Below are 16,585 nucleotides of genomic sequence, written 5' to 3'. Positions count from 1 at the left end.
GTTCATCTGGTGTCTTGGATATTCTCCGCTGAAAAAAGCTGATCAGTTTGTAGATGAAATTGCTGTCATCCAAGCAGAGGAGGAGTATTTTTAATAAAGCTAAAACTCATTTCTTCCTGCCTTAAACAGCCAATACTGCCAACTTAAGTATAAGCTTCTGTGCAGGAACATCAAACAGCAGGACAAGTAAGGCTTGCCTCTTCACCTTCTAAACACCTTTGCAGATAAAAAGGTGGTTACATTCCTCCTTCATGTAAGAAACATTCAGCTTCTGGCTAACTTGTTCTTCCTCACTTCCTCAATTTAATATATATTATACACAGTTGAACTGTGAAAAGTCAAAGCTGATTATTAATTTGAATCTAACTGATCCATTCTTTACCCAGATATAGTAGAAAGACATATTAGAAATCATAACAATTAAAGAAACTGTTCTGAGTAAAATATTCACCTTAGGATGCTTTTGAAAGAACACAGAAAGATGGATAGATGCCACAGACATACAATTCTATTTTCCTTTTTGCCTTATTTGGTCTTGAAGAGCATTTATACTATAGCCAGACAGACACTGCCTTCTCACAGTCAATTAATCTGGCTTGGAGCTAGTCCTCGGGGAATGAAGGTGTTTTTTGGGCTCTCACACTGCCATTCATTCTCCAGTTCCTCACAGAAGGTGTGTCAGACACAACATCTCCAAATATACTGCCTCACGTACCCAGTGCTATTACTCAAGCAAGCAGGTGCACATGAGATATAGAAATCCATTATTTTAGATGCCTCTGAGGACTGCCTGAGTCTTAACTTCAATTTAGGGGAAAATCCAAGCATATCCCCTGGCAGTTTCACACTAGTGATATCACGTTGCTGCAAACAAATGCCCACGCTACTGAACATTTTCCTTGGAGCATGGCTATTCCTTGGAATTACATTTTCAAAAAGAGACAACCAAATAAACCTCTGAAAGTGGTATGCACATAAAGCTACATCCAGTGTTTGCAGATATCTACTGTATGCACAATAATATTTCTCAGTATATGTTGTCGGTTCCAGTGATCACCTGTAGTTTCCAAACACATTTGAGACACAGGACACAGTTGCCAAAATTTAGTTATTTTTCGATGCTGTCAAGAGGGCTGACCGAACCACTGAGACATGCGGAAAGGGAGCATGGTACAACAGGGCCTGTATGTACCTTTATGAAGGTACATATACATACTAATAGCTGAGCCTAGATTTAATACAATAGAGTGAGAAATTTGGGCTTTCATCTTTAAAGGTGGAACTGTAAAGTCACAAATGTATCTGCTGGTGTATGTGTAAGAAAAACGTGGAGGTTGATTTGCTTCCTAACATGCTTAGCATCTTGACTTTCATTTTGTCAACTTAGTGCTGTGCATTTTATGCTCAGCAAGTCTGTTCCCCTTGTAACAGGAATATGTCAAGACCTGGCTTTAGTTTGAAGAGCATTTAAAATTGTTAAGTAATGAGACTGGAATTTAAGTTTTGTTTTCTACCAGAAGACACAAAACCAGTTTTTTTGAAAGAAGATAGGTAGTAAGTACTTCCATTTTACAACTGAGAAAGGATGTACAAGATATTAAGCAAAGTTTCTGTGGTCAGCCAGAAGATCAGATGCAGAGTCCAAATTAGGAACTAGGTCTTAGCTCAACAGTCTTTATAATGGAACTTTTTTAATTTGCTAAACTTAAAAAATAATTAGGTTTCACTACTAAATATCGCATGTGAAGACATAATTGATTTCTAACACATTTTTTTCAAAATGCTTTTAGACTTTTCCCCTGAATATTAAATACACAGAGATTGGTGTATAGTTAATTAAGAGAAAATGTCACTAAGAAAATACGTTGTTACAGCGTAACGGTTTCCTTAGGGATATGCTGAGAGAGAGATAAGCAAGATGGAGTAATTTATTAAGCAACAGCACACTCCAGGCAGTGCATTTCAGGAGGATTAGATCACGCCTTGGGTGGTAATACAAGGAACAAGACTGAGAATTCTGAGCAGCTTTAACCATCCAAGAAGTATTATAATGACTTAGAAGTGCCAAGGCTTGGAGTCTATTTTATTGCTCTTATGAAATGTAATTTAAACAAGGCAAACAGTAAGATTTGCTCATTTACTGGGCATTATGAACATAATTGGCCCCACTGATGACCAATCAAAACCTCCAGTTGTGACCAGCATTTTAAACTAACCAAAACATAAAGGGATAAATAAATGGCTCACCAGTGATGCTCTCAAACCATTCATTTCATAACTTTGCTGGGTTAAGTAAGAGTATTAACATCTCTGAAGAAAATAATACTTTTGTGGGTAATACTTTAAGCACCCATTATCCTATGCTCAAATCCTGTTTATAAAACTACAATGAATGTTGGTTTTATTGCAGACACTGAGAAGTGATTAAATCTTAAATGACTCAGCCATTTGAAAGATATTTCCTGTTATAGCAAAAAAAAAAAAAAAAGAAAAATCATCTGCCTGGTTCTTTTTCTTACAGACATTTCCAAGTGAAACAGAGACTTGCATCTTTACCCGCATAATCTAAAATCCCACCAGTCTAGTTCAGAAATACCTCTCTCTTACAGAAAAATTCAAAGCAAAATGAACAGAGTGTGATAAGAGAGACACAAAGTCTTTCTATTGTGTCTTTTATATGAAATACAAAACATTGTAATTTTAATACAACTTCATTATTTTGTCTACATTCAATTGAATTCTATTAAGCTAAGTAAGGTTTTCACTGTATTCTGAAGCAAAATTTGAGAGGCTGCTCTCAAAATAAAATCTTCTAGAACATTCCTCTGCAAGTACATGGTAAAAATTATGAAGCATTTCACTTGTCTCAAAAAAACAATCTAATATAGAAAAAGGGTTGGGAATAGCTGTAAATCCTGAATTTCTGTTTCTTAAATCACTGTTTTTCTCCAGTAACAGTCAGAGCAGAGTGCTCTCCAGAGTATTTCATAACAAGAGCCGATGAAGTAGTAGGAAGCTAACAGAAAACCTTCAGGAGATTAAACCAGGTTCCCAGTAAGTATAAACAGACGTTGTGCCATTGCAGTGGGTTGATTCAGTTAATCCCCAGGAAGTTTTTAGCAAAGCTTTTAGTAAACCAAATTTCCTCTTTGAGACAGTTACATGGTCCCTGTTCATATGGCAGGTTCACAACACTGGTATATTCTAATGAGGGCAAAATTAGAAGGAATAGCAACAACACCAGTGCTGAAGAGAAAGAAAAATGTGGATGTACAGAACAGCATAAAAGCTGAGCAAAGACTACATGATACAGAATTATAATATATCACCCGGGCTGGTTGAGGTAGGAATGGACCTATGAAGATGATCTTGTCCAAACACCCTCTGCCCAAGCAGGAACACCTAAAGCCAGCTCCCTAGGGCCTTGTCCAGATGGCTTTTGAGTATCTCCAAGGATAGAGACACCATAACCTCCTCGGGCAACCTGTGCCAGTGCTCAGGTAAGCTGGGTGACCTTCAGCACGCACTGGTGGATGCGGTTGCTCCTCCCCAGGGGCAGGACTTTGCACTTCTCTTATCTGAATGTATAATAGTAGAGGCTTGGGGAGGAACCAAGTTAACAGAAAAGAGCAGGAGCGCCAGGACCAGGGGGTCCTGAGTGATACCTAAGAAGAAAGCTACAGCAATGGTTACCACCAGCTGCAGTGTGAGGCAGGCAGAGAGCAAAACCTGTGAGAAGTGGATTGACAAGCCAATGGAAAATACAGAGGGAGAGAAAGAGGAAACTTTAACATTTTCTGTCCTACTGGCAAAAGGTAATTTTGAAAAGAAGTAAACTCTACAGACGTTTTGCCACTTAGCTTTCTAAAATGAGCAAGTGGAAGAGAACAAATTCAGAAGCCATGACGCTAAATTTCAACATAGTAGAAATCTTCCACAGTCTGGATCTATGAATTTGCTTCATCTTTAGACATAAAGAAACAACTTGGAGATAACAGATGTTATCTGAACTACTCATGCCTGAAAGAGTAGTTCAAAGTCAGAAGCATTTGCTTTTAATATAATCCACAGCACAGTATAGCCAAGATCATGAAAAAGTCTCTGCCTTCTTAGTGGTCACAGTATTGCAGATTCAGGAGTATATTGGGCAGTAAGTTAAAGCATTTCAATGCACTGGCTATCATTTTTTTGTTTAAAAGAGGGGCTTGAGTATAGAATAAAAAAACCCACTTTACAGTTTATACAGTTTTATTTTAATTAAGACTCCCCACTTATATTGCAGTTCTATCCTCAAAATTGTATTTTCTAATTAAAAAATCACACTTTTTTACAAATACAAAAATAATGTATATAAATATGTACACACTGATCTCTGTAACGAACACAGAATTAAAAGCGCAACTGAGAGAAAATAGAACTCTATATTATGAGAGTCTCAAAATGGTACCTAGACTGGTCGCTCCAAAACGGGGAAAAAAAAGCCAAGTTCAAGACCTAAGTTTAAATGATACAAAAAGCAGTGACATTAAGTTTCAGTCTACCTTTAAGGAAACAATTAAAAATAATTAAATTTTGCAACCAAGTATGTCAATAATCATAGACCTGCTTTAAAAACTACTGGACAGGTCTGTGTGACTCTAGTCTACAGACAATGACACTCTATTTTTCTCTGCTGCTTCAAAAATTGCAAGAGGTTAAACTTGCTAATAAAATTTGATCAGAGCATCAGAGTCAAGGCTGAAAGAAAATATGAAGTGACACAGTGGATCGAAGCTACGTGCTAAAATCTGCAGAGTTTGTAACTATTTCAGAAGAAACAAGAAAAAGAAGTTTTTTCTGTTTCAATCAAAATAGGTCATGAGTTTCCTTAAAGAGTGACTTGTATTTTTGCACCAAAGGCCTCTTTTGTCTTCAGAGCCATGGCAGGTCTGGAGCCAGGCTGTGTGCTTGCAAATCTTTCCTCTAACTAGAGGAAAGAAAGAGAAGACGTCGCCAGAATGTGCCTGCTAGCCCCAAACAAAGAATCCAGCACTATCAAAGGACGAGCAATCCTCAGTTCGTGTTGCTTTGTTTCTCTCCGTGCAGGATATAAAAGCATCTTTGACTGTATGTTTTGATAACAGAAATGAGTATCTTGTCATGCTTTAAATCAGCAGCTGAAAGACTTCTTAAGTGAACGTGACAGTATTTGAAATGTCCCATGCTGCCCCATTTAAGACATGCCAATCACAATTAATAGCAACAGATTTGGTATTCCAAAACAAATAAAACCTGCAGAGTTTTTCTGCTGAATGAAGAGATGATGAGAGAAAACAGAAGCAAAATTACCACAATAGCCAGTTAGCCTGTCAATGGAAATTACTTTCATTTGTCTGTATTCACAAGGGTTAGTAAACAATAACACTTCAGCTAATATAGATTTTGTTATATTCAAATTGAATGTGAAATACTGGCTGACATTATAAATGGATCTCTTACTCTTTCGCACTGGATTTCTGAGATATTCTGAGTCTTTATGTTTAAATTGGTCCGTAAGTTTCATATATTTTTATATCAACCCTGTTAAACTTGCGTCATTTTTCCTTAAATAAGGGCTGTGCTTCTGCTTGTTGTTTGAAGGAGTGATAGATTCCCCCCACTCAGTAGGAACCAAGTGAATATTTTATATTATTCTACTGGATTTCAAAGAGTTGTGCTGAAAATCCACTTGGTATGGTGGCAAGATCTCTCTCTGTGTAAATAAGTGCCTCTCACCTTCAAAGTTCTGTGAATTTCTTTTTCCGAAGTCCCACAACAGTTCTGGTGCTCCAGGCTGCCATGTCCCACCAGCAGGTTTTACTAACACTGAGCTGCACCTTATGACCCTCTTATCATGGGGAATGGATGCAGATCTCCTTGAGTAAATTCCTTTTCTTTGTTTTTTTCCAGCAAATTCTGCTTTTTTTTGTCATCTAGTCCCACTTCTTTTAATCTAATTTCTTTCTCATCTTCATGCTTAATTCAAGGTTTCCCTCTAAGCCCTCCTCAAGCACTCATTTTTACTGACTGGTTAGAAAAACCTTTTCTTTGTATGCTGAGCATCTATTGAAGGGCTTCCTTTTGGGCTACTACTCTGAACTTAGGAAACTTTGGGATACCGGGCAACTCAGGCTTACTTGGATAGGCACAAGGCAAACAATTCAGATAATAATTCATGAGATTGAAGTGTGTAATTAAACTAGCTTTGTGTCCTTTAAACCTTCTCTGGGCACTCTTCTGTAAAGCTTTTGAGGACTAGTGATGTTGGGAAGAGAGCAGGGAAGCTAAAGCTAATGCCAAGCAATAAACCTATGTAAAATTACTTGCATTCATGCAATAAAGAAACTAATTTACAAATTTTAACCTAACAGGCAGACAGTTATAATGAGTCTAGTTCTGTAATGGACCAACTGCTCTCTCACAGTTCGATTCCCTAAACAGTTACATTGGGAGTATTTTGGACAGGAAGAAAACTTATAAACCCACCCACATACATTCAAAAAACTTTTCTAGCTCTCAGCTGGCTCTGAAGTCTTTGGTTTACTTAAAAAAAATAAATATCCACAACAAACATGAAGCAATCCCTTCAGTTTTCCTCAGCTGGCCATCACTGCTCAATGCAAACAATTTTAAAAGTAATTTCTCTAGGTAGATGTATCTAAAAATCACATTTCTTGTGGAAATACTCAACTTCAGCTTTTCTTCTGTATTTTAGATGGTGGTGTTAATTTAGCTTATTTTCCCTTCTAGGAGTTTCATACTTGATTTTCATGCATGTCTTTAGCTTTTATGGATGTCATTTGATTGTTTCTAACAGGGAATAGAGTAATTTCTAAATTACATGTTCTTAGTGTTACATAAATATGATGCTTTTAGCTACGGTGTTCCTTCCAAATACATGTTAAATTTGCAAAAACTACCTGGGAGTTTTCAGGCTGCAGTGGCCGTGGCTCTTTGTAGAGCAGATGCTCCGTGCAATTGCAAGTAGGTGTACCTGCAGTGGCAGTAGTGACTGATGAACAATCACATGGATATGCCAGAAGATATTTGTTCTGTTTTGTTGTCAAGTGTTACTATCTAAATCTTCTTTGTTCTCATATGAAGCTGTGCTTTCTTATTCCACTTTGCATTAAAACACAGATTTGTAGACCAGAATTTTAAGTAGTGTATACCAAGCCAAGATCTGTAGTCCCTGATGTCTTTAGGATGCATAGTTAAAGCTCTGCCAGAAGAGGTAGATTGTGAAGGACTTGGGAATATAAACAGAGTATTGGACTGAGAAAGCATCCAGGAAGGCCAGAGAAGGTTGAGTCCACATATTACACAGGAAAATTGAGATAAATCAGAAGAGGCAGGAAAGAATATCAGATTCAATAAGACCATTTCGCACTGGTGACTAGTCTAAACTTCGTTCAAAAGCCAAATCCCAACATTTTCTGTCTGACCGCATAAGAACCTAGTGCTTACATTAACTATGAATAATTCTCCAGCAGATGATGAGAAATACTTTCCCCCACTACAGACAAAAATCATCTTTCTCTAATTAGACAACTACAAATCAAAACAAGCTAACATGTAGTGGTCCAAACTTCTCACAGTTCCCACATGGGCAGCCAAATGTGTGAGAAACCTTACAGCACAAGGCTTTCCAATGCTCCCTGTCCCTCGTGGGCCGTGGAAGGAAGGCAGGGAAGAGGAAGGTCTCTATAGCAACAGGGAGGATATACAGGTTTTCTCTTGGAGACAGACTGTCCCTCTGTCTCTTACCTTGTTGCACAAAGGATCCGTACACAAACCACATGGAGTTGTAGAGGGTTGTGGAGGTCATGGATCCCATCTGAAGGCGTGGTGGGTTGAGCCAGTTCAAGAGGTAGACCAGTAGCCCTACTAACAGCACGGTGCCAGCTATGCATGCCCACAGGGAGAGGTCAAACGGTGCCAAGCAGGCAAACATGTCCACTGTCTTCTCTGCCTTTCGAAGCAGCACACCCACTGAGTAGTCCATGTATCGTGTTGTGAAGTCGACCACATTTTCCCTGTCAGGGGTGATGGTTAGGGCAGAGATCCCTATATCAGCTCTCTGAGGAAAGGGAGAGAGAAAAACATGCATAAGTAGGAGCTACAGAAAAGATCTTTGTTTCTCTGTGATTTATAGCAGCTAAACTTAACTTATGGAGAAGCAGATGCCAAGGCCAATGTCTTAAGCATCATATATGTGAACACAGAAAAGTGACTAAGGCTTGAACAGAATAGCTGTTCTACATGTCTTAGTTTCTGTAAGCAAACCTCACTTGGTGGTCTCGGTCACATTAGCTCTGCATGTTGCTATTTTCCAAGGAATCAAAATGCTTCAAATACAGACAGCAGCTGGAGAAAATCTACTTCTGGTCATTCCTCTCAGCCTGGGTTATGGAAGACATCATTGTCAAAATCATTATGGAAGACATCATTGTGGCAAAAGGCAGACCCTGTGTCTAGCATTTCCAATCAGAGGAAGTTAGTTGCCTGACAGAGCCACAAGATATTCAGCCTTTTCATGCACGATGATTACAGCAAAAGGCTGTAAGGCTGTATCTACTGCAGGATAGAGGGCATCTCACATATCCTGGGATTTTAAGGGTGCTTGAAATTCTGAAAAACATAAGTTTTGGCTGCAGAGTCTGAAGTGCAGAAGAGCAGATATTCCATGCAGTTCCTTTACTATTTATTCCTCTATGTCCTCCTGTTATGCAATTTCTCTTTACGCCAAACTGTCCCGCAGCTACCTTGGACTTACTTTGTACCATTTACATTTTTTGTAATTTAAAGAACTTATTTCAGATGAGAAGAGGATGAATAACATTCCTTGATCTAATAATTGTATTTTACAGCATGTCTGGGTATTAGGTCTCCAGAGACACCAGGCACAACTACAGCAGGTGCTATTTTACTTTTAACATGTACAGTTAGAACTGTAGTGAAAACAAGAAACGGTGTTTGAAGCAGACACATTAACACCATTTAAAAAAGCCCAAATACCGACAAAAAGATGATAAATTATAGATATTTTAATATGAAAAAGAGTACTTAAAATACTTTAATCTGCTACTAGTTTGATTTAATCCATTTCTGATCTGCCTAAAGCAGTGTGTGGTCCTTTGGAAGGGGGTGAGGAGAGCACAAAGACTTGAAAGTCTCAGTACTGTGTCAAATTTTATTAACTCTCTTGAATTTCTTTCTTCTTGCCCAAAGGCAGCAGAGATTACTAGCTCCTTAGAAATGTGATGTGAAATATTAGGTAGGAAGGTATGGCAGCTGAGCCTGATTGGAATCAAATATGGAAATCATCTGGGCTCTTAATATAATCTGCAAAACACTCTGCAGCCCATGGTACAAACCTACTTTTAATCACAGTGCACTTAAGACTTAAATGCACTTAAGTTTAAATGATGTTGCTTTAGCTTTATATTAATTGGAAACTGGCTGCAACTGGAAAGTGGCAGAAGACAGCTGGAAGCTGATTATTTGGACAAAAAAAGTGAAAATATTGATTTGCTTAGAAGACATGAATTAGAGCTTCAGCTTTAATTTGTGGGTCAGATTCTCCGGTGTCTTAAGTGAAGCTGTGCTGGTGGGCACAGCTGAAAGCATGGCTTCATGAATTTACTTCATATCCTTTCCTAACAATGTTTCGTGAATGATGATTTAACCACCCTTTGCCCATGAGCAGCCACAAACTCCGTCACTAAAAATCCAAGTAAAAATTTCATCAGAATTATCTATGGAAACATTCAAGTCATCTGAGTCTCTATCCTTGGATTATAAAACCTCTGGTCAACAAGTGATTCAGGTGATTCATAGTATCTGCTAATGGTTAAGCAGTCAGTCATAATTTGAACTGTTTTCTACCACTATGAATATAAAAGTATTTTAAAAATAATTTACAAATGTAAAAGTCCAATGGTCTATACCAATAGTTGCCAAAAAGGAAATTATGGTTGTATTTAATAAATAGGGTTGTGGGGATTTATATGGTTGGTTGGTTTTTGTTTTTCCTGAATGAATATTAAAAAGTGAAACAGGAATCCAGGGTTCAAGGAGGACACATGGAAAATAAATGTCCCAGTCTTAGCCCCTTCTGTTTAACTTTGGCTGTGTTATTAATTATCAGCATGTTACTAGAATACTTCCCTACTACGCTACATTATTGTGAGGTGCTAATTCAAGTTGTATTTGTAAGATGTTTCAAGATTCTTCACTGAAAAGCAAGATATGAAAATAAAGTTATTTTTACCAAATAATAGATTACTATAGGCCTGAATAACTAATAGATTTTTTTCTGCTTTTTCCCCCCTTTTTTAAAATGGAGGTTCTCCTTCCCCTCTACTCTGCCCTGGTGAGACTGCATTTGGAATATTGTGTCCAGTTCTGGGCCCCTCAGTTCAAGAAGGACAGGGAATTGCTTTAAAGAGTCCAGCGCAGAGCCACAAAGATGATGGAGGGAGTGGAGCATCTCCCTTATGAGGAGCAGCTGAGGGAGCTGGGTCTCTTTAGCTTGGAGAAGTGGAGACTGAGGGGTGACCTCATTCATGTTTATAAATTTGTAAAGGGCGAATGTCAGGAGGAAGGAGCCAGGCTCTTCCCAGTGACAGTCAATGACAGGGCAGGGGAAATGGGTGCAAACTGGAGCATAGGAGGCTCAATCTGAATATGAGGAGAAACGTTTTTACTGTGAGGGTGACAGAGCACTGAACAGGCTGCCCAGAGAGGTTGTGGAGTCTCCTTCTCTGGAGACATTCAAAACCCGCCTGGACGTGTTCCTGTGCGACCTGGTCTAGGTGATCCTGCCCTGGCAGGGGGGTTGGACTGGGTGATCTTTCAAGGTCCCTTCCAACTCCTAACATTCCGTGATTCTGTGATTCTTCATGAAATACACTGAAGGGCATTGCATGAAAAAGCACAGTATGTGGTATTTGTGAAAATATTGCTTTTATTAAGCAACTTTGGGGAGCAGTCTCTCCAAATTTCCCAGCATTATGGTTGCACTCTGGTTATCAGCCAGTTATGACAGAATAACAATGTTGTCCTGATGGAAGTGTTGCACTTCCCTTGTCATACTCCAGCAGCAATCGGGACATAATTACGTCTTGAGATAAGAGAGAGTGCTACTAGAGTAAAAAATAGAAAGGAGAGAGACAAGTCCTGACCTCTCAGCACTCCTGTGTTTTGCTTTTTTTTTTAAAAAAAGTTTACATGGAAATATGGCAACTCATGTTTTTAACTTACTAAATTGAATCATAAACACCAATTTACCAGAAAACTATGTGCAGCACAAAGCCATGCTTAGGCTTAACTTAATAGTTGATCTACTGATGGTGAACATTCTTAATTACATATAGATTCTGTCAACTTGCATCAAAACCGAAAGATGAAAAAAATTAAATGCTTGTCATTAACATGTCAAATTGGATCAGAGAAGATGTAAGTTTGAAGAAGTCAAGGTTTATTGAGTGCTTCAGAGATAGAAAGGCAAATGCATTCAATTATGTCAATATTTAGATGTGAAACTGCCAATCTGAACTATAAACATGTAAAATTCTCCACTAATTTTTCGCAGTGCCAAAATCAACCATCTACCAGCATCTTAGATGTCTGTTTAACACATTTCTGATGAATGAAATTGTCACTCCTGAAACCGACTGACGGAAAACAACAGCAGAGGGCATTATTTTTCTTTATGTGACCTGCTTAGGATTCCATATTCCTTAACAGCAGTTCTCCTGAGCTCACTGTAGAGCAACATCACCAGAAACAGAAAATCCAACATAAATGACTCAATGGGTCTGACAGCTTTGTTACTGGTGGCACAGAACCAGCTCATCGGCAAAGCTTAGAAATCCCTGAAATGTCCCTGTGCTATTGCTTAATCAAGTACATCTCATACACATAGAAAGCAAACTGATGATGATTCCTGTGGTTCATGATTGAGAACGTGGAAAATAAATGAAACAACTTTAAACTGCTCCCATGAGGCCTCTCAATGAATGCTGGAAGCAATAAACCACAGTTCCCCATGTTATGCAGTTATTAATATGACACGCAAAAATTAATCACAGACATTTTTGCTCAAGTTAACACACATACATCCAAATACTTCTTCTTTTACTCAGCTATTATCTTTTTCTTATCACTTTGTCCTCCCCATATGCTTTCGTCATTCTTCTGCTACTCCCCTTAGGAAGATGCCTTAAAAAAAGAGCCTTATAAAAGGCTTCTACTTGGCTTGCGGTTTCTCTTAGAAATGTTTAAGCAAATATTTAGTTTTCATCTTCTGACGGACCTAAGTGCAATAAGGCAGCTTCCCTAGGCTATTTTCTTCCTGATGGCTCCTCATTGGAAAAAACAATAAATCCTAGTAATCCAAGTAGAATGGTAAAATGTGGGAAATAATGGTCGATGGATGTGACTATTACTGGGAAGCCCAGATCTGTACTGGAAAGCTGACTGTCCTCTTCCAGAAGTGGCATTAGCCTCTTCTCTTGCCTGTCACACAGGCTCATCCCTCTGGTAACATGGACTCAAGGGCAATTAAAGGAAGAGCTGTGAAAAGACACAGATAACTAACAGCAAGAGAAAGATTTGCTGAAAAGTGCTGCTCCCCTGTGATGGTTTTAGCCTCTCCACAGAAAGCTGCTGCTCTCTGAACTTATCCTGTCTGTCAGCTGAAGCTCTGTAGGCCTCACTGAAAACCCTGGCCATTTGACAGGAGAGTGGCAAGAGCACCATGTGCCTCTCTCAAAGAACATTTATCCTCTGTAGACCTTCTGATTTGGGCGCTCAGCAAACAGAAAGCTTTCCATAGCCTGGTTACATCCAATTGATTTTGACAGGAGAAGGCTTATGGAGCAAGGGTGTACCTACTACAGGTCTTGACAATCAAAGGAGGGGCGGCTTGAATCAGTTTCCAAATTAAAATTAAAGACCAGATGCTTTGATCTGCTGATTCCTGCTATTTTAGCAGCCAGCAGGGACCTATGTGAACTTGGCATAATCTCATGTCCATGAGGGCAGCTGTGGACTGAGGACAGGGACTTGGCACCACAGAGCTTCTGCTCCTGCTCGTAGCAGGACCTGCATCAGAGCCTGCTGCACACAGAGTCAGGTTAATGCAACAGCATTAAATAGCTGATCCTGAACACAGAAATTATGTGCTTGCTACAGCCACTGCCATTTCACATGGCACATCTTCTGTAGTGGCCAAAGACATCCTTCTCAATGAGATGTACTCAAAAAGAGAAGGCAGCTGTTTTACACTACCCTTGTGTGGGACTTGTCTTTTTCAGAAATACATTGTTCCCAACTCATTTCTGGCTCACGCACTAACAGGCAAAGAGCACCCCCTCTGTTTCTGGATTTCTTCCACATGTTGGCCAGACTATAATGTAAGACTTGACTGGGAAAACATGGAAACATTCTGTTTTAAACAGGTTAGACCTTTAATTTAAAACTATTCTCTGCTCCTTTGCTTCCCCTTACAAAGTTGCCAAGTTGATAGATATTTGAGTTCTGGGAGCAGAACTCAGTTCACAGTAAATAAGAAAGCAGCTTTTCAAGAACAGCTTGCGCTTGGTAAGGGGTAGATAGACACTGGCTGCCTGCCCAGAGGTTCTCTTTTGCCTTAAGAGGGACGGAGAATGGGAGAGAAGGACACAGTGAACCTTTATGGTTAATTATATAAGAGGTAGGGAAGATAAAAAATTATACAGTGCCATAGTATTGGGAAAACATGTTTTTTGAATTCTAAATGCACTTCCATTAACTCTTCATACTTACTAACTGTACAGAAATATTTCATATCCATTAAGACTCATTTACAGCAAAATTGTAAATCTGTTCCACTCTTGACATCTATTTACAGTTCTGGGTGGTTACTATCTTAAGCAGTTATTAGAGCTATATGAGTCCCTGCCTACTAAGCGGACAAGGATGCCACACATATTTTTCAGTGAACCATTTGATTTCAGTTGTTATGAGTTCTGCCTTATGAATCATTCATTTCAAATACATAAAAAATGTTCCACGTCCACTTCCATCTCCAGAACCATCTAGGACTGAGACCCCTCCAGATGTTGTTATACAGTGGCCTGCTGAGTCCTTTGCCGAGTAGAGAGTGGAGTATAGTTAGAACATCAGATTTAAGAAGCAGAAGAAATTAGAAAAATAAATCAATAGGCCATTATCATGTTATGTCTCATAGACAGATGAGTGACTTTTAGTTGTTAAAGTTTAGAAGATGGAGGAAAATATACTTATCTAAGTGGCTCCAGCTTACCATCTATGATCACAGCATTTCATCTTCCATCTTTGTAAGGGCACAGGGAGATGGCAAAGAAAGCTTATAACTACAGTGTAGATGTATGAACTATGCCACAGGTACGACATGTGTGGTTGATTTCCATTCCAACTGGCTCAGGAAGGCAGAATAGGTCAAACCTATCACTTTTTTTTCCCCGATGAGAAATTGTTTTTTGATTGTTTGCTTTTGTTTTGTGTGTGTGTGGGGGAGGGTTGGTGGTTTTTTTGTTTTGTTTTGTTTTTTCCCCTTTCCCCTCCCTTTACTTATTTTCCAGCATTTTGCTAAATTTTAGCTGAAATATTTAATGACTGAGTCCTGTATCTGACCACATTGCTCCCTATTATTTGCCTTGATTATCAATTAAATTCCACCTGCAGATTTGGAAAAGCACTTCCATAAACAACCAGTAAGTTATTTACAGGAATATCTACTGCAGTTATTCAAGGAAAAACAACAAATGTAGGTCTCTACAGCTGTAAAAGCTGCCTCTACAGGTTAACTAAGAGCAAATGAAATGTATATGTTCAGAGCATGAATGAGACATCAGCAGAATAGAGTCTGCATAGCCCTGTCTTTCCCAATGGTAGAAACTGCAAATAGACAAGATGTGAAGAGTGGAAAAAAAAGAAAAATATGGCACATCTACTTGGTTTAATTTATTTATGATACAATATTGAATATTTAATGTAAAATTAAGTAGACTAAATGGTTTATTAATTAAAGAATAGAGAATATACTACTCTTGATTCATACATCTACATAATGTAAGTGTTATTATATGTCAATAAAACATTTTCTGTTGATTATATACTTCATGTATTCATCAACATTTTTCTAAGTGCTATACATTATTTATGTAATGTATCGCTAATTACTGCAACACCAATTTTTCCTCTTTCAAACAGCCTCTTCAACTCGTTTGTGTCAGGTCTTGCCAAATTAATTAGGAAGCTGTGCATCCCATTATTTGACTGTATTCAGATTTGATACTGCTGTACTTTGGTTGGAAAAAAAGAGATTGTCCTGTTTCTTAACCAGTTACCAGCAAGCACTCTCTTTAGATTTTTCTTTACCTGCCAATGCAGCTGTGCACACTATCAAATGCTGGTGACACAGGCAATGAACAAAGTGCTATCACGGACTCATTAAAAGAGGTTACTGGCTAATGCAAAAAATATTATTTCACATATTATTTAGCTTCATCACATGACCTTAAGTAAGTGATCAATAACCTTACCTTAAATACCAGTTCTCCTATCAGTCCATTCCATGACCCATCATCCTGAGGACTCCCATACTTGTGATCCGGTGCAACATAAATTTCATATTTAAAGCCGAGGTAAGTGGCCAAGGCTTCCAACACATCTATTGAGAAGCCCTGATACTTCTTCGGTTTTCCCAGAACATTTTCAGACACCATGACAAAGGGCTCTTCCTAAATAGAAAGCAAAGGAAGCAACCGTTAGTCAAGCAATTACATGCCACGTTTAGGTGTTTTTCTAAAAAAAAGTAAAGGAGGAACTACTTAAATACTGTTCATACTAAACTTTCCTACAACACACTGTTAGCAGTGCCTCCTGCATTCTGTGAAATGCTATTTTGTTATGTATTTACTTCAGCAGAGACATTTCTTTCTCTATCATGTATTTCAGAAGTAAATCTTCTATTCTAACATTACAGCTGAAATGATTTTCAGTAATGCCTTCTGTCCGCACTTATGCTTGGCAGGGCAGACACGCACTCATATGTCTGCCCATAAATACAGAGAATTCTACAGTGCTGCCAGTTTCCACTGTCTGGGAAAACACTGTATCTGACAAACACAACTGCTAATTCTTGCTGTAAGGAATACAAAACATGACAAAATAGGCCATACTGAAGAAAAATGCATTTCTCCTGTCCTTATCTGAATCTTGTAATCTGAATCTGAATATAAGCTGCTATCCAAACAGCATCCATTTAATTAGTTTAGGGAGATTCAATTATGGGACTTCAGTTTGTCTATAAGAATGATTGGTAAATATTCATCAAAAAGATGACCATTATAAAGGATACAAGTTGATACTGAAAGTTGGAATTGGTTGGCAAAGTTTCCAAAACAATATACTTTACTTTTCCTTTTCTCCAAGATCTGTAATTGTTTTCTCCATTTTTGTTATTAATACTTCTAATAATGTTCTGAGAAAGACTTTATTTTTTTTGCTAACTTTAATTTCTTTTTATCCCTTGCTA

General features: G+C 38.4%; 1 protein-coding gene across 1 annotated transcript in view; it reads right to left on the bottom strand.

The window, feature by feature from the left end:
* Positions 1 to 15,788, bottom strand: part of LOC104539618 (glutamate receptor ionotropic, delta-2) — a gene marked incomplete at its 5' end in the record, with an annotated part of 62,213 nt that extends 46,425 nt beyond the window's left edge. The window contains 2 exons of the mRNA XM_010183201.1: positions 7,786 to 8,098; positions 15,591 to 15,788. Of these exons, the coding sequence (XP_010181503.1) occupies positions 7,786 to 8,098; positions 15,591 to 15,788 (511 nt within the window). The remainder of the gene's footprint in view (positions 1 to 7,785; positions 8,099 to 15,590) is intronic.
* Positions 15,789 to 16,585: the final 797 nt, after the last annotated feature.

Source organism: Mesitornis unicolor, unplaced genomic scaffold (genome assembly GCF_000695765.1).
Source record: "Mesitornis unicolor isolate BGI_N332 unplaced genomic scaffold, ASM69576v1 scaffold10654, whole genome shotgun sequence".
In the NCBI taxonomy this organism is placed as follows: domain Eukaryota; kingdom Metazoa; phylum Chordata; class Aves; order Mesitornithiformes; family Mesitornithidae; genus Mesitornis; species Mesitornis unicolor.
This window is presented reverse-complemented; position numbering and strand designations above follow the sequence as displayed.